This window comes from Amphiura filiformis, unplaced genomic scaffold, assembly GCF_039555335.1.
Source record: "Amphiura filiformis unplaced genomic scaffold, Afil_fr2py scaffold_49, whole genome shotgun sequence".
In the NCBI taxonomy this organism is placed as follows: Eukaryota; Metazoa; Echinodermata; class Ophiuroidea; order Amphilepidida; family Amphiuridae; genus Amphiura; species Amphiura filiformis.
In genome coordinates, this window is record NW_027305513.1 from 340,292 (window position 1) to 361,048 (window position 20,757).

The 20,757-nt window shown below is 38.3% G+C and overlaps 2 protein-coding genes across 3 annotated transcripts in view; one reads left to right on the forward strand and one right to left on the reverse strand.

Moving 5' to 3' along the window:
• Window positions 1-20,757, forward strand: part of LOC140144323 (xylosyltransferase 1-like) — a 221,606-nt gene that overhangs the window by 176,035 nt on the left and 24,814 nt on the right. For both annotated transcript variants that reach the window (XM_072166147.1, XM_072166148.1), the window contains one exon: window positions 17,375-17,591. In XM_072166147.1, the coding sequence (XP_072022248.1) occupies window positions 17,375-17,591 (217 nt within the window). The remainder of the gene's footprint in view (window positions 1-17,374; window positions 17,592-20,757) is intronic.
• Window positions 1,780-4,697, reverse strand: LOC140144326 (mitogen-activated protein kinase kinase kinase 20-like). Its single transcript, XM_072166150.1, has 3 exons — window positions 4,650-4,697; window positions 2,459-3,249; window positions 1,780-1,889 (listed from the first exon to the last, which is right to left on the reverse strand). The coding sequence occupies exons 2-3, from the start codon at window positions 3,230-3,232 to the stop codon at window positions 1,824-1,826; spliced, it is 840 nt and encodes a 279-aa protein (XP_072022251.1). The 5' UTR covers window positions 3,233-3,249; window positions 4,650-4,697; the 3' UTR covers window positions 1,780-1,823.

A 20,757-nucleotide genomic window follows, 5' to 3' on the forward strand; every position in this document is an offset into this window, starting at 1 on the left:
CTCGCTAGAGTTTTCAAATATCACGCTCGACTTCGTCTCGCATGATATTTGAAAACTCTAGCTCGACCGATAAATTCAGGGATCACACTCAATCCGTCCAATTTTATATCAAACTTGGTATGGTGATAGGATATGGTGACTGGCTTGATGTGCTGAATAGTTTTGTGTCATTTTATTTGCACATTGATGAATATTAATGAGTTCATATGCATATTTTGCCTATATTTCCATTAATCCACTCTCCAGCTTAAACGCAATCACCGATCAACTTCAAACTTGGTCTTGCACTGAAAACGAAACTTGGGGTGACTAACTAAGGAAAAGTTAGTTAAAACAATGTCAAGTACGACTAACCTGTAACTAATACGGCTGGACTGGACTAAACTATATGTTAGTAGGTCAGGATACACTAGGGACTTAACTATCAAAATACTAGTTCAACCTTGACCTACTAATATAATAAATTAGTTCAACTGAGACCTACTAGAGCTTACTAGGGACTCTACTAATATATTGGGGTGTTCTACTAATGGGCTCTACTATCAAAAATGATGTCAAGTACGACTATTTTTTTTAATAGGGCATTCTGTACTAATGTTCGACTAGTTTAGCTGACTGAACTAGTCTGTGGAACTAGCCCAATTCTAGCCCGGTAGAAGTGGTCGAAGATATGGAAACTTACGTTTTATTGACCTTTTTTCCCAACCTTGTATTTTTTAATAACTTACAAACCGTTTTAGCATGGTTAGAATTTGAAAAACAGATTTGGCTCTGTTTTTTGAGCCCTGTTTTCTACTACACACGGCATGATGAAGGTTTCCACGAATTCGGCAACCATGGCAGCCTCAACCATGCATGCACAAACCCACGGTCCATGATCATGACATTTGTGTTCCGATTTACAATCTCATTTCAAATTCTAACGGTTTGTAAGTTATTCAAAAACAAGCTTGGGAAAAATGTCAATAAAACATACCTATCCATTTCTTCGACCATTTCTAACGGGATAGAATCAGGGCTAAAATATCCATCTCAAAACGCTAGATGTGCTATGTCTACAGCTGCATGTGTGAAATGTAGTCTATAAGCTAGTAGAGACTAGCTCTACTAGCTTAATTTGTCATAAGAGTCATGTCATGTGATCAAAAGGGCGGTAAATTCAACTTTAGTACAACCCTTGGTACGGCCCACAACCATGATTCGTTCTACCAATTCAGTAAGCCAGAAAAGTTAGTTGGACCAACTTTTGCGGTGCAACTAATTTTCACTTATTAGTAAAGTACCATAATTTGGCATAGTTCGGCATGTCCGTACTAACAATTTCCCTCACTGCATGCTGTACTAGCCAAGCATACATAGATGGGCGTTTAGTCCGACATTAAAAACTAGTTTACCAGGGGAAACTAGTGGTCCTACTAAACAAAAGATAGTTCAGCTTACATAATACGAGTTTTTGTTTTCAGTGTGTGGTAGTATTCTTTATATTTTCCAATCGTTGTTGTGGGGGCCACCTTAATTACAAACTGCGTAATTTTAGTTTAATAAATTTGCGATCAACTATGTAATGCACCCTGGGTTTGACATCCATCACTATGTATTCCGACGAAATATCTGAATGAATGAGAAATCTCTACACAAGTACATATATAAAAGAATAATTTTGCTATCTTACAGTATGGAATAGTAACTTTAAAACGGTACATGTATGCTGAAATATTGGAATGAACAGCTCAATCACACCAGATGTAGGTTTTGTAGAATAAAAAAAAGATTTTTTTATTTCCATCCTGAGAACTCTTTTGATAATCTTGTCCTCTGGAAACTTACATTTCGATGCATTTCAATGTGGATTTTTGGTACATCGGCATGGTAAATTCCTCTCGTGTGATCTGTTACAAAAAAAAGCAAGTGTACATATAAATGACAGGAGAAGTAAATATTTGCATTTAGCAAGTTTGGATTTACTTAAAATGGACCAGATTCAAGTTATAGGTAGTTGATGTCCCACAAGCACAGTCATGATCACAGGTTTAAAGCAGGAGTGCGATAAGTGTTTTTTCTCTCCATAACTATGGTGCCGTAGAGGGTACTAGGTATACTCAGTGTGATCACATGACCTCTAACCCTTTAACACCGGATACTGCTTTTTGCTATCGGAAGTTAAAAGAACTAACGAAAAGGAGAGAAGATGCTTAGTCCCCCGGGATTCGAACCTTAGACCCCTCGCATGCCAAGCACATCATCACCGGCCGGTAGCCACAGGGGTTGCGCTGGCCCGGCCAGCAATTCCCTGAGCATAGCACTTAGGGTGATTGCATCATGGCATCCTGTGGAATTCATGCATGTGCCTGTGGTTATCATCATGGTATTTTGTGGATTCTATTGGTGTTTAGATTAAGTGTTAATTCGCTCAATGCAGGAGTGGTTTCTTTATTAAATGACAATCCGATAAACTTACCACAGCCACCACATGTTCAATACATGGCCGCTTCTTCCAGTCTTTATGCCAGCATTGTTTCATCATGCCTGCCAGTTGTTCTGGGCAGTCGTCAGGAATTGGTAGGTGATGAGCTTCTTTGACGTCAGGCTCATCAGCAGCAGGTATCTGAGCACATTCTGAGACTTGAAAGGGGTTTTGTAAAGTGAGTATCTCCCACAATACAACACCCAATGAGAAGATGTCGGATGTTGGGAAAGGCTCAACCTCGTGCAAGGATTCTGGCGCTGTCCAGGGATATGATTCCAGCTTGTCTTCACTGGTGATTTCAATCTTCTCTGCACGTTTGAATTTGGTCAATTTTAATATCCCAAAATCGTAAGAACTGAAGACATAATTTTGTGATGTAATTTCATGGTGTACAATCCTCTTTTGCTTCAGATACTGTAATGGCTTGACAGCTTGCTCCATCAGTTCTTTTCGGCTCTGTGCATTGTCACATTTTATTAGCTTATCCAAACCTTCTCGTAGCGTACGATAACTACACAACTCTAATATGAGATAGTATTCTGGGCTTTCATCAACCACTCCTAAAAGATTCACAATGTTGGTATGGTTAAGAGATGACATTATTTCTATTTCTTTGGTGTCTAATTTATCTACTTTTTTAGCTGCAACATCTGTCCATTTCATGCATGTCTCCCACCATGATGCCTTGTACACTGTGCTAAAAGCTCCTTGATATAATGTCTTTTGAAATGTGAGGTGTCGCTTCTTGATTTTTGTGTATGACATTCTGCACTGTATCGATCCTATATAGTAAAATTCAACACATGTGTCAATAATGCACTGAAGTAACTTCATTAAAATTAAGAAAGTTAATATTGCAGTACTGTATTCTAACAAATTAGCACCCAGGGTGCTTAAGTCAGTCATTTTCTGGGGTGCTTATTTTAAAATCATACTGATTTTTGATCTTTTCTGATTTAGCAAATTGCTGAGGGTGGTGCAAAAATTATGTGCAGGGGGTGGTGAATTATAAGTAGGGGTAAAGATTTTTTGGCAGGCAAAAGGGGAAGGGAGGGCAAAGATTTTTTGGCAAGCCAAAAGGGGGAGTAAAGATTTTTTTTTTTTTTTTTAGGGGGAAGCAATTTTTGGCACAGATATTTGGACTCAGTTTCAATATTACCCCGGGGGCGTCACTCCCATTGTGGCTTGTACACCATCCGCGATAATAAAAACGCGTAAAAGGGTAGTTTTTCAGGTAGGTAGGCACGATCTGGCGTGATCGTGTTTAGGGTGTCAAAAACATGAAAAATCAGAAAAAAGGGTAGCAAAATTGCAATGGCAAATACGCGGAAATGAAATTTAGGGTATGAAATTTGATGCAAGAAATAAAATCCCAGTTTAGGGCGTGAAAACAGGCGTTTAGGGTATCGTTTTAGCCAAGGGTTAAATCCTTGTTTAGGGTGCTTTTCAAAAGTTGATTATCGTGGATGGTGTACAGGCCACAATGGGAGGAACCCCCCCTCGGAATATTACTCCCTAAAAAGGCGTAGAAACATACAATGTTTCCTGACATGTACATAAACATTGGCACCGCATGTTTAGACAATTTCAGATTTCAAATTGGGGGTACCCAAAATCTGGCATGTGTAAGGGGGGGGGGCAAAGATTTTTTGGCATTTTGACAGAGGGCAAAGATTTTTTGGCATGTTGAAAGTAGGCGGTGGCAAGCGATTTTTGGCAAACCTTTTTTTTTATAGAATGCACCACACCAGGGTCTTGCATAATTATTGCACAGCCCCTGATAGTCAGTGGCGGCACCACAGGGGAGCATGAGGGGCAAATGCCCCCAGTCAGAACTCTTGCCCCCCCCCCCCCGTTTCCCCCCCAGAAAAAACCCAAAATTACGAAAATTTCCACTTTTTGCGGTAATTTTGCAAAAATTGTTGGTTTTGCACCCCTGAAATTCACTTTGCCCCCCTAATCCCCGAAAAAAAATCCTGGCACCGCCACTGCTGATAGTGTCCTGATAGTGTCTTTAAATTTAACACGGAAACACAAGCAGTGTCAGTATGAAATACATTGCTCATTGCTGTGTTTTCAATATGTCAACATGCCACTGCAAAAGTATAAATAATTAAAAGTAAAAGTAATATTTTAAGCTCATTTTAATAGATAGGGTAGCTTTTATTATCAATGTACTCACCAGTTAAAGCACCAGCAGTTGATTTTGTTGTAAAAATATATCAACATAAGTAGGAAGTCACCGCAATGGCATATGACTTGTTTTTACATATAAAGGCAGATGCTCTCAGGTGTCTGTGCAGCACTGGTAAAAGAGACTGATATATATGTCAGCATGTAGATTTGATGTTGTTTGTGCACATTTACACATCAAAAAATTACATTATTTAGAGTGAAACTTTGTTTTAAAAACAGAACAAGGTTTATGTGCATTGAAATTAAATTATCCAAGTATTTGTTTGAAAATACTCAACAAAGGTTAACTGAGTAAGAACATTGAGAGCTATTGAGACTTGAGAGCGATATTGTCCTGGGATATTGTAAATGTATAGGCCTACTGACATACAACATTGGTAAATTATTATTATATCCGGCTTGTTAGCATGGGTTTGGCAAGTGTGCTAAGAATATATTATTATGTCACAGTCTCTTCTACTGGTTTCTTGGGGTCATGTTCGGGTGAAGTTGTGCAGGTTTCCAAAGAGGTCACATTGCCAACAAGCTCAATCGGGATATAGGCCCTGTTTACCATAACGTTATGTAATCTAAATAGAGAGTACCCGAGTACCATATATGTATAGAAAGTACGTACCAGGCCAGCAGTGGCATAGCGGCCAGGGGGAGCTGGGGAAATTTCCCCCCACCCCACAGAAATTAAATATCAGGGATAAAATGGGGACGGCAAAGAGTAAAGTGTCATTTACTAGAACAAAAAATTGACAAATGGGGACGGAAATTTAATTGCCCCCCCCCCCACACACACACACTTAAAGGCTGATATGACAACTGAACTCAGTTCATGAATTGATGAGCTGTATAATAGGCACTGTATTTAAGCGATGTGCAATAATTATGTGTACCCCAGGGTGATGAATTACAGGGGTGTCAAAGATTTTTTGGCAGGCCAAAAAGGGGGTCTATTTTGGCCATGCAGTCAAAAGTGGGGGACAAGCAATTTTTGGATGATCAAGGGGGTGGCAAGCTATTTTTGGCACATTATGTTGTGGACACCATTGCTATATTACATCATAAAAAGGTGAAAGAAAATGTTAGGAACACATTCAAATATGTAAAATTTCCTGCTGACTGTGCTCGCATTATATGAATTATGATAATTCCCCAAAATCTTGCATGTGTACATGAGGGGGGGGGGGGCAAAGATTTTTGGCATGTCAAAAGAGGGGGCAAAGGTTTTTTTTTTTTTTTTAGGGGGGAAAAGGATTTTTTGGCATGGCCAAAGATGGGGGAAAGCAATTTTTGGCAGACCATTTAGAGAAATCACTAACTGGGCTGGGGTACACATAATTAGGGGCTGTGCAATAATTATGAGCCCTGGTGGGAGGGTAAAATTTTGCCCATTTACGAAATGCATAATCACTACTAATGCTTGCGTTTACACTTGCAGAACTATTGTGCAGTCGCCGTATTAACATGGCTACTTAAAGCAATAATATGTGATTTGTATAAAGAATAGATTCTTATTTAAACATTAGTTTTCACAGATCACGTCCACTTTTAATCTTGAGCCAAACAAATGAGGTAAAACAAAGAAAATTTTTATTTGGAAAACACCATGAGGAAACTGTAAGTCAGGTGACTGACCTTCAAGCAACAAGTAGGAGATCACTATAGCAATCTATTATATGGTCTACACCATCCCCATTCATAGGTTACATTGTCTGTGTTAAACCATCCTCATCTCACAGATATTGTACCTCATTTAAATGAATAACACACAGACAAAATGAAACTTGACATGTTGACATGCGAGTCTCACTTCCTTCTTTATTTCGCTTCTCACCGTTAAGGGGGTACTACACCCCTGCCCAATTTTGTGCCCATTTTCGCATTTTTCTCAAAAATTATAGCGCATTGGGGACAAGTAAGATATGTGTATTATAGGGGCAAGGACTACAACTACTGCACAGATACCTGAATGCAGTATGTTCAAAATCCACAAATTATCAAAACCACTGACTGCCTGAATCCCGCATTTAGGCAAGATTATTTATGACTAAATTTAACTGACCGATATCATTTGTTTTCACCATCACTTGTACTTGCCTGTTTTGTCTAAATATTGCTGTCGCTGTCCTTATTCAAGGTAGTGTTAAACTTGGAACATAAAATGCTGATGGATAGTAATATCACCCTGCAGTAGATGGTAATAAGTTGCAGTCGGAAACACCAAATCAAGCACTGGATATTGTATTAATGTCTTTTTTTTTAATTTACCGGATACATGGATGTCTGGTTTACTGCAATATTGAAGAATTATGATTTAAGCTTGCTATAAGTGCATGACATGTAGATTATTATGTTATCGATAAAACAAATAAAATGGCACAAAGTTCAATAGTACCAGGAACATATTATTGACTTTGTAAATGTGATATATTTCAGAAAGATAAATAATGAGAGAGATAAAGAGAGAGAGATGGAGGAGGGAGAGAGACAGACAGACAGACAGAGGAGAGAGAAGAGAGAAGATGGTGGGGGGGGGGGGGTAGAGGATACAGGGTATATTATGAGAGAGGGGTAGAGATCTATGGGAGGGATATAAAGGGGGAGATCAAGAGTGAGTGATACAAGGGGAGAGGGTTTAGATAAGGGTGGGAGGGAGATAAAGGGGGTGATAAATAATGAGAGTAAATGTATTTTTATCATTGACATTGTAGTTATAGTTGTAGTTATAGTTATAATCACATTTTTATAATCATTTATAATTGTAGTTGGATTATAGTTGCATTTATAGTTGCAGTTAGAATTGTAGCTGGATTGAGAGTTATAATTAGAGAGTCATAGTTGAGTCTAGAGTTATAGTTGAGTTTATAGTTACTTTATAGTAGTCTATAGATTCAAATCTTCTTAGACTATACTCCAACATCAGATACTCTTTTTTTCTGGAAGACCTGGGTAAATTACTTGAGGGCACAACAAAAGGGAATTAGTTTTATGGCCATAAATGTTTTCACTGTGGGAGATTATTAGCATGATTAGTAGTTGTGAAAACAGACCCTGGAAATAAATTCCAGGATCTGTGACTTGGTATAGATCTGATCACCTAGCATGCCTATACTAAAAATAGTCATGATAGTTAGGTGGGTGTAACAATGCGGTACTTAAAAACAATTGTGCCATTTAGTACCATTTAGCATAACATAATTAGCGCAAATTGCACTCTATTAGTTTAATTAGTGTTCAGTGGTGTAGTTCAGGGGTTGTGGTGCCCAGGGGCCAATGATACATAATGGTGCCCCTTTTTTTGCATCAGCCCCCCCCCCCTTACAAGTGTTTGTGAACGGTCCCTAAATAGTTTATTTGCGAGCATAGCAAGCATGACACTTTGCACACATCTCTGTACTGCCCGGGGTACTGCCCCCTCTTTTAAAGTGCCAAATCCCCACAGCTCATAATTAGTGCACAGTCCAAAATGAGGGGTGTTTGGGTGATGGAGCCAAAAGTAAAACCACTGACAGGCCTGTACATAGAACCCTATTTATTTTCACCTTCAAAAGACCGCGTATAAACAGGGTACGAAATGCAATATGGAAGGCATTTGACTACAGGTATAGCATAGTATCAACAATGCATTATGGGAAGCTATGGCATAATTTCATCAATACTTTGTATGGGAATATAAGGTACAGCTGATGCATTCTGGGAAGAATACATAGTGTACATGTATTTAACATGACAACAACATGGTTTTAAAAATGTATTATGGGCAAGAGTTCCAACAATGCATTATTCGCAAGAGTTCCAACAATGCATTATGGGAAAGCATTCAAATACAATCTACAGCAATGTATTATGAGTATAGGTATAGCATATATAGTTTCAGCAATGCATTATGGGAAAGCATTCCAGAACAGGGTACAGAATGCATTATGGAAGGCATTTGACTACAGGTATAGCATAGTATCAACAATGCATTATGGGAAGCTATGGCATTTCATCAATACTTTGTATGTGAATATGGTACAGCTGATGCATGTAACATGACAATAACATGGTTTTAAAAATGCATTATGGGAAGCTATGGCATAATTTCAACAATGCATTATGGGAAAGCATTCCAATACAATCTACAGCAATGCATTATGGGAAGACATTCCGCTACAGAGTATAGGTATAGCATATAGTTTCAACAATGCATTATGGGAAGCTATGGCATAATTTCAACAATGGTACAGAGAATGTCTTTAGTTATATAACTCGATCTAGCCAACTATAAACTCAATAATTCCAATTACAACTATAAACTCAACTGTAATTACAACTTCAACTATAAACTCAACTATAATTCCAACTACAACTATAAACTCAACTATAATTCCAACTATAACTACAACTACAATTATAACTACAACTATAAACTACAACTACAACTATAAACTATAAAATGTTAACACTCAAATAATGAGTGAGAGATAGACAAGTCAAAATTTGAGAATTTGTGCTTACTGGAGGCATTTCGTGTTAAAAGTGGTTAAACAAGCTTTTTAAGATAATTCGAGGGTGCTGAATTTGAAATTAGGGATTCAATCATGTTTCACCGTTGTTCATCACCGATTAACAACGATGCGTCGCTGTCGTCTGAGTGGTTTACTTGGCGAGGGCAGCTTTAGCTGCCCGAAAAGTAAACCACGCAGACGCTGCTGACGCGAGTTGTTAATCGGTGATGAACAACGGTGAAACATGATTGAATCCTTTCAACAACGAACAGAAGCTAAAATCGTATAATTCACGATTATTTTACGAGGAATGTCAGTTCATCATTGCCACTCAGCCTTACAAAAACTTCGATGATTTCTCTTTTGATATCAGCAATAAAACTACAGAATAAACCGGCAATGTTTAGCCGCTTCCTGATAAATACTGAATTCAGCTGGCATACGCACAAAGGTTCCAGGCATGACGAATTTTACGCGCTCTCGCGTTGTCTCGCTCGCGTTTACGCTACAGTAAAAGTGTTGGTTCATCACGGATTAACAACGGTTGGCTCCTGTACAAAGGTATAGGAAGAGTTGTTGAAATGCTGTTTAACCAGTTCAGTTTTGGAGTCTTAACCCTCAAAATTCAAAAAAAAAATGGCCGCCATTTTCAACATATTTTTGATAATAACTTGAATTTTAAACAGCATAGGAGGTTAAAAATGGTGGCAATATTCATGTTTATGATACAGAGGAACCCAAATTGATTGTTACTGAAGTTTCAAGTGGTATGGTTTTGCCGCCATGTTGAATTCCAAAATGGCCGCCATTTTCATCAAGTTTATGCATTTCCTGCTATAATTTGGATAGTAGGCAGCATAGAAGTTTAAAAATGATGGCAGTACCCATGTTTTTAATACCAAGGATTCCAAATTATCTGTTACCTACTATCTGTTGTAACTAGTCACGGTTGCCACCATCTAGAATGCCAAGATGGCCGCCATTTTCATCAAGTTTCTGCATTTCATGTTATAACTTGGATAGTAGGCAACATAGAAGTTTAAAAAATGATGGCAGTACCCATCATTTGGATACCATGGATTACAAATTATCTGCTACCTACTACCTGCTATAACTAGTTAGGGTTGCCACCATTTAGAATTCCAAGATGGCTGCCATTCATTTGGCAATTTCTGGGTGTATTTCAAAAAACAAAATTGTCATCGTTTTCATATAAAGGGTACATTACATAAAGTTCGTTAATTATGTAGACAAATCCAATTTTCTACTCACGGTTAGACAGTTTCGACAACCAGGTCTGTTGACTTCTTCAGTAATGCGATGATCCACCTACACTCCCGCGAAATTTCTCATTCCTCGGGTGCACAGTTCTTCTTAACAGTGGATCATACATGTGATTTAGAGAGTAGATGCCCTCGTCACGGTTGATGGTCTGGGTGCCCCTCTTTCTAATCCAAAGTGCTTCGCATATCCATCTGGTTTGTTTGTTAGTGTCCTTGTCAATTATGCTTGCCCCCTCCCAATTGATGACATGATTCTCTTGAGCTACGTGGTCCATAATGGCCGATTTATGCTGTTCAAACAGATTCTTGTCTTTTGACCTAGTGTATTTGATGTCCTTGACTTTTTCTACGTCTTTCCTATGCTCATTAAGTCTTGTTTGGAATTTCCATCCCGTTTCGCCGATGTTTCCCGTTTTCCCGTTTCATCAGGGGCACCCAGACCATCAACCGTGACGAGGGCATCTACTCTCTAAATCACATGTATGATCCACTGTTAAGAAGAACTGTGCACCGAGGAATGAGAAATCTCAAGCGGAGTGTAGGTGGATCATCGCATTACTGAAGAAGTCAACCGACCTGGGTGACGAAACTGTCTAACCGTGAGTAGAAATTTGTGAGTAGAAAACTACATAATTAACGAACTTTATGACTTTATACAATCCTGATGAATCTATTCCAAAAAGGGTACATTACGTTCTGTGGCTAAATGCACTTTTAATTTTAATTTAATAGTGCATTTAAAAAGGTTAAAGATTTCCAAATTACCTATTATACGCTACACCGTACAACTCATGAAACTGTCAACATTGGCACTTAATGTTACTTACGGCTAATTGTTCCCGTTAGGATCTTGTAACTATTTGATTCTTTCTGTTTGACCTTTCACTTTGTAGTTCAGTGATTCCTAACTTTAATTGATGCCTTTTAAGGCAAGAGTGCAGAAACAGAAGAGACTTGAAAGTCTCTTCTGTTTCTGCACTCTGTTATATGTGCAAATCAGCCAGCCAAGTGTTGTGGGTGCAATTGATACAGCATTTGTCATGAGCTGTTGAGATATAGGAGCGGCAAGATTTGCTTTATTCTCTCCAAGTGAGAGAAAGTTAGTCCAGTTATTCGGTAGAGAACGTTGTGGTTTTCTATTACCCGGCATACTGGTCGATAGCCCGGTTCGTTTTGTTCTGGTTCCAGTCTTGATGGAATCATGCTGGTATCTGTCAAAGGTTACCTCAATCCTCTGAAACTCAGCCGCCACTGCTTATATGCAGACTCCCATTCATGGCAGCAAGTGAAATTTGAACAGGCATAAGTTCATGCTGCAGAATCTGGTCAAAGTTGTACGTCCTGCCTTAGAGGCTGTCACCACAGATATTGTCTTCCAATATCTGTGCTGTCACAAATCGCTGTAGAATGTTTATATCTGCCTTAAGGGCCGTATTAGTGGTGTTGTTTATGGTTTCAAGTGCGCTGAAGATCAGGAGTGCCAAGCACTTTACATTGGTAAAACCGACCAATCCCTGCAGAGTCGCAAATATCCCAACTTAGACGCGCTAGTTCAAGTGGCAACGATTCAGCAGTCTACAAACATCTTGAGGGCAGCGGTCACAGCTTTGACATTGACAAGGTTGTCATTTTGGACCGTGAACTATGTTGGTTTGAGCAGGGAGTCAAAGAAGTGTGGGTACAAGCCGAACAACCGTCCCTCAACAGGAGCGGGGGCTTTAGAGTGAATCTGTCACATGGTTGGGATCAGGTCATCAAGCAACTTCCTCATCGATTGACCTGGGATGACCCTAAATCATCCATGGGGGGATAGGGGGATAAATTCCCCCAATATTTTGCCAGGGGGGTGGTCCATACAATCATCCCCCTCCCAATGTTGACGCCTGTATATGTGTGTTTCCAGCCAAATTAACATGATATTTGGCCATTTTAGCCAAAAACTGTAAAAAGTGCAAATTTTGCGTGCATTTGTACCATCATCTTATTCTGTTGCCAAAAGGTGCTGGATTCACTATACTTCAAGAAATTTTACGACCCCCCCCCCTCCATGTCGTCAAAAAGAAATCTATGCCACTAGCACTGGCCAAATCTTTGGTTGCAATATTCTACAGTACAGGAGATGGTACCTCCTTGCTGAAAACATTGAATCATCCGAAAGCTGAGACGACTTCTCCTCATCGAGGTTGTCACGCTGGATGGTGTAATCTCGTTGTACACATACTAACTTTCCAATTGGGAGTGTTCCATCATCAGCACTTGCCTAATTTACTTGATATGCAAGTTCTCATGTTATATAAGAGAGTACCCATTTGCCTAATGCAGTGATACTTCTTGTGATCCCACCGCTCCTCTTCCCAGTACCATTCAACCATTCTTGGCTATAATCAGGGGATACTTGGTTGAATTTCCGCCCGGACTCCTTTACAACGAAATTTCCTGCCTGAAATTCAAGGAGGACTTTTGGTGGACATGGTGGAAGGTAGCTCATTTCTGCCATATAAGTGGTACCCCATTTGGCATAGTGGTATGATCATACCTAAAAAAGAAAGTTAGCATCCTACTGGAGGCATACAAGTGGAGATCCCAGACACCATCACGGTGTGCTCTGATGAAAGTACGAGAATGCTCACCATGTCCATATATTGCCAGATGATGTGGACAGATGCGATAAGGCACGGGTGATACTATTTTCAAGGGTTGTCCACAGGAGAATCTACCACCAACATCTGATGCAGTAAGGCTTCATACAAAGTATGCACACTACCAGGCTTGTATTTGGAAACAAGCAGTCAGCATTTCTCCAATTCTCCCCAAAGTAACTGACATGGGATGGACCTACATAGATAGAACCTGGCTCCACAACTGATGACACTACCTCCAATTCCCAAAGCATGTCGCGGGATAGTTTCATGCATGTATAAATGGCAATTGCAGTTGCAAAAAGGCTAAGCACATTTAACAGCCAACAACAGAAGAGGCTAAAGCCATTAATCAGAGTTTGGAATCACTGTACTACGAAGTGAAAGGTCAAATAGAAAGAATCAAATAGTTGCAAGATCCTAACGGAACAATTAGCCGTAAGTAAAATCAAGTGCCAATGTTACCAGTTTTATGAGTTGTGCGGTGTAAAGTATAGGCCTAGTAGCTAAAAAGCGGCCATTTTGAAATCTTTAACCTTTTAAAATGCACTTGGAAAACTAATTCAATATCACTGTTTTTGTTCTAAAGAAATTAAAAGTGCATTTAGCCAGAGAAAGTAACCTACCCTTATGAAAACGATGACAATTTTGTTTTTCTGAAACACACCCCAGAAATTACCTAATGAATGGCGGCCATCTTGGAATTCTAGATGGTGGCAACCCTAACTAGTTACAACAGATAGTAGGTAACAGATAATTTGGAATCCTTAGTATTAAAAACATGGGTACTGCCGTCATTTATAAACTTCTACGTTGCCTACTATCCAAGTTATAGCAGAAAATGCAGAAACTTGATGAAAATGGCGGCCATTTTGGAATTCAACATGGCAGCAAAGCCATACCAGTTAAAACTTCAGTAACAATCAATTTGGGTTCCTCTGTATCATAAACATGGATATTGCCACCATTTTTAACCTCCTATGTTGTTTAAAATTAAAGTTATTATCAAAAATATGTTGAAAATGGCGGCCATTTTGTTTTTTGAATTTTGAGGCTAAGACTCCAAAACTGAACCGTTAAACAGCATTTTCAGTATTCAGAACCCTCGAATTATCTTAAAAAGCTTGTTTAACCACTTTTAACACGAAATGCCTCCAACCTTTTAATAAAGCACAAATTCTCAAATTTTGACCTGTCTAAGAGGGGGGATGACCTGTAAAATTGTGGACTGGTGATTTACTACATTTTGAAGTTAGTGTACTCCTAATCATTGTGCATTACAGCATTATATCCTCTCACTTTATACTGCATTGCAGGTGTCTCAAATGAGAAGCTAATAATAACACAAAGTACCTGTCCATTGAATTTTTATCACATCATCTTTACTGATTGTACCTTATCATACCATTAGAAAAATAGGTCACTATCTCTGGGAGTATGCTTCGAATATACTCTATAGTGGTAAATTTTCGTGAGGCTTTTATTTTCGCAGTTAATTCCAAAACTGCGTATGTAAACCCCACAAAAATATTTTTACCCATAGGCTGTAATATGGAGCTGCTTGATACCATGAATAAAGAAAAAAACCAATAAAATGTCTAGAACATTTGATATCACCAAAAATTAATTCCATTAAAATATTCCACTGTAGAGTACGCACACAATTTTTGGCTTATAGTCTCCTGTCGTTGGGGTTATCGATCTGACTTGATTTGTGAAAAGTTAAGAGATTTAGATGGATGAAGAAACATGTTTTGCACTTCTTTTCTGGTGTACATATGACACTTTTTATTGTAGATCAATTTGAATCAATGCAGATTTATGTTATCTATTGTACATCTGCATTAGAAAAACATTTTGAGCAGCACAGTTAACATCGGATATTTGTACGGTTAAGTTAGTGTATATAATTATGAATGGGCTATTCAAGCTGAAATCCATACAACCCCTATGGAAGCCATGTGAATTTCAAATGTAGTCGCCCATTTAGGTAACCCCATTTGAAATTCACACCCCCTGTGTGGGATATTAAGGTTATGTCTTCCACAGGGGGTGTATGGATTTCAACTGGAATAGCCCAATCATCCAGTCGTAGAATCAGAAGGTAAAATTATGAAAGAAATACAGGACTGACCTTAGATATTGTTTTGAAATTTTCACCCAATCTCATTGGACTTCATCTGGCAACTGCAAAGATGCTCCGGTATTGATCGTAATCGGAGACTGGTCACATGACAAGCAACAAGGGACATTGATTAAAAAATATCTATAGACACCAAATTGATATGGAGGATGTTATCATAAATTAGATTGACAGGAGAGGTGGGTTGAGTGGGAGTACAGGCAGGGTTGCCAAACCTGCGATTTGGTAACCCAATTGGGCGACTTTTGAAGATTTTCCCCGCGACTTTTGACGATTTCCTGTCCCATAGTAACCAGTGGTTAAGAAAAAGATTGGGTGACTTTTCAACATTGGCTCCCACGACTTCCGATAGTTTCCTGCCCCATAGAAACCAATGGTAAAGAGAAAAATTGGGTGACTTTTCGATTATTTGACCCGCTATTCAAGCTGAAATTTTTTGGCAACCCTGAGTACAAGAAGGTATTTGGAACAAGCAGTTGCAAATTAAGCCATCCCTCAACTATCACCCACACACAGTGACATCGCCCCGATATCTTCATAGTAGAAATCGCCATGGTAGGTTGAATCCACAGCCACACATGGCTATTTTATTCGGACCTTATGAGATGCATATTATTAGCGAAGTGACCTGACTAAGGCTATGACAATAGACGGGTAATTGATTTCTCGCTGTGTGAGCAAGCTTGTATACGACATTGTGGTCAATGGTTAATATACTGTCTCCACTTGAGTGAGTGCCGCTATAGCCCGCTACGCGCTGTAGTCCATAGGCCTACATGACCAACGCAATATAAAATTGAGAGTTTTGGTCAAATTTTGAGTTCAAAGCGCACGGCCAATTTTCAAAGCGCACGCTAACGACTATAATATCTGTTCAACACGTATTTTCAAGTGTATGAGACCACATCTGGTTTCTTGAGAAAAATTCATTTACGGAGATATTCATCATTTTCTAACTCAGTATCCGAAGATTTTCGTCTGATATCAAAATCGTGCATAGCAATTCACGTGTATCGATCCCGTGTATTCATTTTAATGTCTCTGCTGCACCAAATAATTATTAGCCAGGCGATGTCGGTGTGCCACATGGGATTCATCATTGACACAAATGATCAGTCTTCGATCACAATCAATACTGGAGCATATTTGCAGTTGTCAGATGATCCAAAAATAAACAAGATTGGATGAAAATCTACAAAAATCTTAATATATAATCTAGTATTTTATTGATAATAATATTGTAATTATTGATAAGAATTAGTTTAATGCATGGCTGTATATCAATACCTGTACATAATTCCCTCACCACCTGTTAGATAGCAAGAATCATATTCCAATCCGGCTGGCAGCAAATTCCCTTTTCCTTTACCCCATAGACCTATACCATGTATACTGCAATAATCATTAAGGGGGTACTACACCCCTGTGGTATATTTGTGACTATTTTTGCATGTTTCTCAAAAAATAATAACACACTGGTAATCAAAATTATGTATATTATTGGGGCAAGGAATCCAATTACTACACTGAAATTTCAGTGACTCAAGACAAGCGGTTTAGTATATATGATAGGAAACGAGGTACATGCTAGCTGTACCTTATTTCTTATCATAAATAACAAACCACTTGTCTTGGGTCACTGAAATTTCAGTGTAGTAATTGGATTCCTTGCCCCGATAATATACATAACTTTTGTTACCACTGTGTTATTAGTTTTTGAGAAAAACGCAAAAATAGGCACAAATTTATCGAGGGGTGTAGTACCCCCTTAAAATGTCTAATTTACATCTTCTTTGGGCTATTCCAATTGAAATCCATACACCCCTTATGGAAGACATAACCTTAATCTTCCTCATAGGGAGTGTGAATTTCAAATGGGGTTACCTGAATGGGTGACTCCATTTGAAATTCACACTCCTTGTGTTGAAGATTAAGGTCATGTCATGTAAGGGGGTGTATGGATTTCAATTGAATAGCATATTTACTACATTTATATTACTAGGTAGTCATAACATCCTACACAGTAGTTGAGCATTTTTAAATTATGACTAATTATTCCTAAACCATGTGTATGTCGGGATCTTTCCATCAAATGCATCCAGAAACGCAGTTAGCATTCAAAGTTTTACAAATTTTCTTAATTTTTCCCCCATTTTCTTACGCAGATTTATCAAGAAACAAGGTCTAGACAAAACATTTTATGAATGCGATACTCACATGTGGAGATTGGGAGAACGAGTACTACCAACCGGGATATCGTTAGATGGAGGATCAGATTGGATCATCGTAAATCGGGATTTCGTTCGGTACCTAATCACAACCGATAATGCGCTGCTACGAGGGCTGAAAGAAATGTACAAGTATACGCTATTGCCGGCCGAGGTATATATGGGTGTTTGAGTTTTGATTTACAGTGAATTCAGATTTCCATTTTGGGTGATTCTTTATTTGTTATTGTCTGTTTGTGTGTGTTGGTCTGTTGGATGCAAGTTGTGTACATTTTGGGTCTGTTTCTGAAAGCTCAATACTTAGTATTTCTATTTGGCTCAGGAGAAATTATTCCTACAATTTAATATATTATAGGACTCTATTTTCCTCTTAATCTTTCTCTTCACCTGATTCATCAAACATGTTGCAAATTCTTAGATATGAAGTTTTGGCTAGAATTGTTTTCAAAAAACTACATTTTATTCAGGTATGTTTATAAAGGCTTCTCTCTCAAGTCATACAAGCATATGCTTACAACAAGTTATATGAACAAGTACAACAGCTTTAAGTATTATATGAACAACTAGTTTCTCATAATCACTACAGGTATTTAAAACTTTGTCTATTGACATTTGACAGTGTTGGAAGTGTGTATAGTCTTACTTACTACATTCGTGCTTAAAGCTAACACTGCCTCAAAATTCAAATAGAACTATAGGCCTCTTCAAATTGACCTGAAACACCTTGGTTTGTCACGGAAACCTCGATTGAGCGAATGTAAGAATCTAAAGAACATAATGGGCGCAGAATATGTAAACATTGTCAGGTACTTCACAACAGGTTACCTTTCTTTGTCAATTGTACGGTGTTTCTTTAAGTGTGTTGTTGAAGACGAGTTTTGTAGAATGGGAGGAACAAAACTAATAAGTGAAGCACCTGGGAAGGCTCACCTTTGTTTACAGGACCTGACCTATTTTGATTATCTTCCGAAGCGAGCAAAATGTTGGGTGCTAAATTCTCGTAAGCATGTCTCATGCAATTCCAATCCCACAACAAGCAGCTGATAATAATACTTCCAAGTGTGTCGGTTCATGAATTAGTCCCAAATCAGCACAATTATGTTTAAAATTGTTTAAAGTTTTAAAAAAAACAATGGCATGAAAATGGGTTAGATAACAGGTTGTTGGGGTGTGTATGCATGTGCATTGTGCAGGTGCATCTTTGTTTTGTTAAATGCTCAGGTGTGAAAGAAATAGGACTCAGTTGTGTTTGTCTTTTGTTTGTTCGCTTGTTTGTATGTTTATATGCTAGTTTTTATAGATATGTGTTTATAAGTTTGTTTATTAGAAGAGTTTTGTGTATGTAACTTTGTTTGTTACGCTCTTATCTTAATGTAAAAATGTGAAAAACTCTTCAAAAGCGGGAAAAGAGTGAAAACCACTCTTTTTGGCTCTCAAACTTTACCTACTTCTAATGCCTACATTTTGCTGTACCATCTAGTCTGTATTTTACTTGTTTCCCCACATCAAGTTGGTGTACCTTGCTCTTTTTCTTTCCAGTTGTTCATATTCAAGGTATCCTCTTGTATCATTTGTTGATCCTTGATGTGTTTTGTGTCCTTGTCCGTTGGATTCACTATTACCCACTTTTTCACTCTTTCAAGGTATGATGTAAGGGACATTACTCAAAAAAGAGTAATGTACCTTATATCATATCTTGAATGGTGTTCACTCTTTTAGGAGTGATTTTCATTCCCTTTAGCAGTCAGAATTAATAGGTAAATTTTCACGGGAAAATTTTCTGGACACATGACACCCATGGGCGCAGACATATAAGCATTATGGAATGTGACCCCGAGCACGGCAGGTGGTCTTCCAATGTATTTGAATAGGAAGAATTCCTCCTTTGATGCAAAATAAGTAACTTGTCGCAAGTTAAAAATATTGTGGTAAGAGTTTCTGTAGATAAATATTTTTTCCGTAGGTAGATATTTTTGAAATTACGTTTTGATGATATTGTGAAGAAATTAAGATTGCATGATATTCAATAAATTTGCAATACATGAATTTCTATTGAAATTGCGGCCAAGAATACTATTCCAATTCAAAATTACTAAGACTTGAATAGCGAGGTCACCGCCGGGGGTCAGAGATCAGGCTCGAGGTTACACTTACATTGATACGTATTGGTCACGTGTCCAGAAAATTTTCCCGTGAAAATATACCCATTAATGTTGACTGTTTAGAGTGGTTTTCACTGTTCTCACTGTTTTGAGGAGCAAGTTTAATTTTCACTTTTTGACATAAAGAAAGTAAAGATGGGTAGTGTACTTAGGATATCTGATAGTTGTACATTACGAGTTTTCAAAATGGAATGTTTTCAAAATGCTGATGAGAAATCAGTTCAATTCTGTTTTATATGTTTGTGTCTGTGTATGATGGACTGTTTGTATGTTCATCTTTGTTTTAAATATGTGTGTCTGTGTATGGAATGTTTGTGCAGTTTACCCTTAATTTACTGACATTCAGCAGTGCATGTGATTATGGCACATTCTGTCCCATCTACAGCATGCCAGCATGCATGTGTACCTCAATTTCTTTTTCAACCCTGAGAGGTTGGCTGTCAACACTTATTTGAAAAGATTGGGATATACTTATGCATGTTCACACACCCCCACACACATACTTGTAAAACCGGCAAACGAGGACCGGCATATTTTCCTATCTAACCGAGGACAACCCGAAGATAAGCTCCAATGTCGACTCACTTAACTCTTTACTATCCAATGGAGACCTGACTTTTACACCAGCAAATGAGATATCATCATGCACTGTTACATTATTTGCAGTATGCTGGTGGGGACAGGAAACCAAGGACGTCCTCGGTTGGCGGGTGTCTTCGGTTATCAAATTATTTTTCAGCGGTACGTCCTCATTTGCAGGTCGTGACAAAATGCTCACCTACACCCCACCACAAGAGTTTGCCCAATATGTCTAGTTTGCTTGATTGTATCACCAGTTAACAATTATGCATGACCCCTTTTATTCTGACTTCGTCAGAGCACCCTTTAATCCTCCCCAGAACATAATTATAAAGGTGTCATTGAGCATACATCAACAATATCATACCAGCTAGGGCCAGATTTCACAAAGTTGATTCAAAAGTGCATAAAACTTTTAAAAGCCAAGCCTAAAAAATTCAGTGCAGATTCAACACACAATGGATTGTGGACTGGGTTTCAAAATTTTGCAACATATGTTTTTGTATAGAGTATCCATTACCAGCAATTATAAAATATTAAATGTTTGTGACTAAGATTTGTATGGGATGGATGTATAGC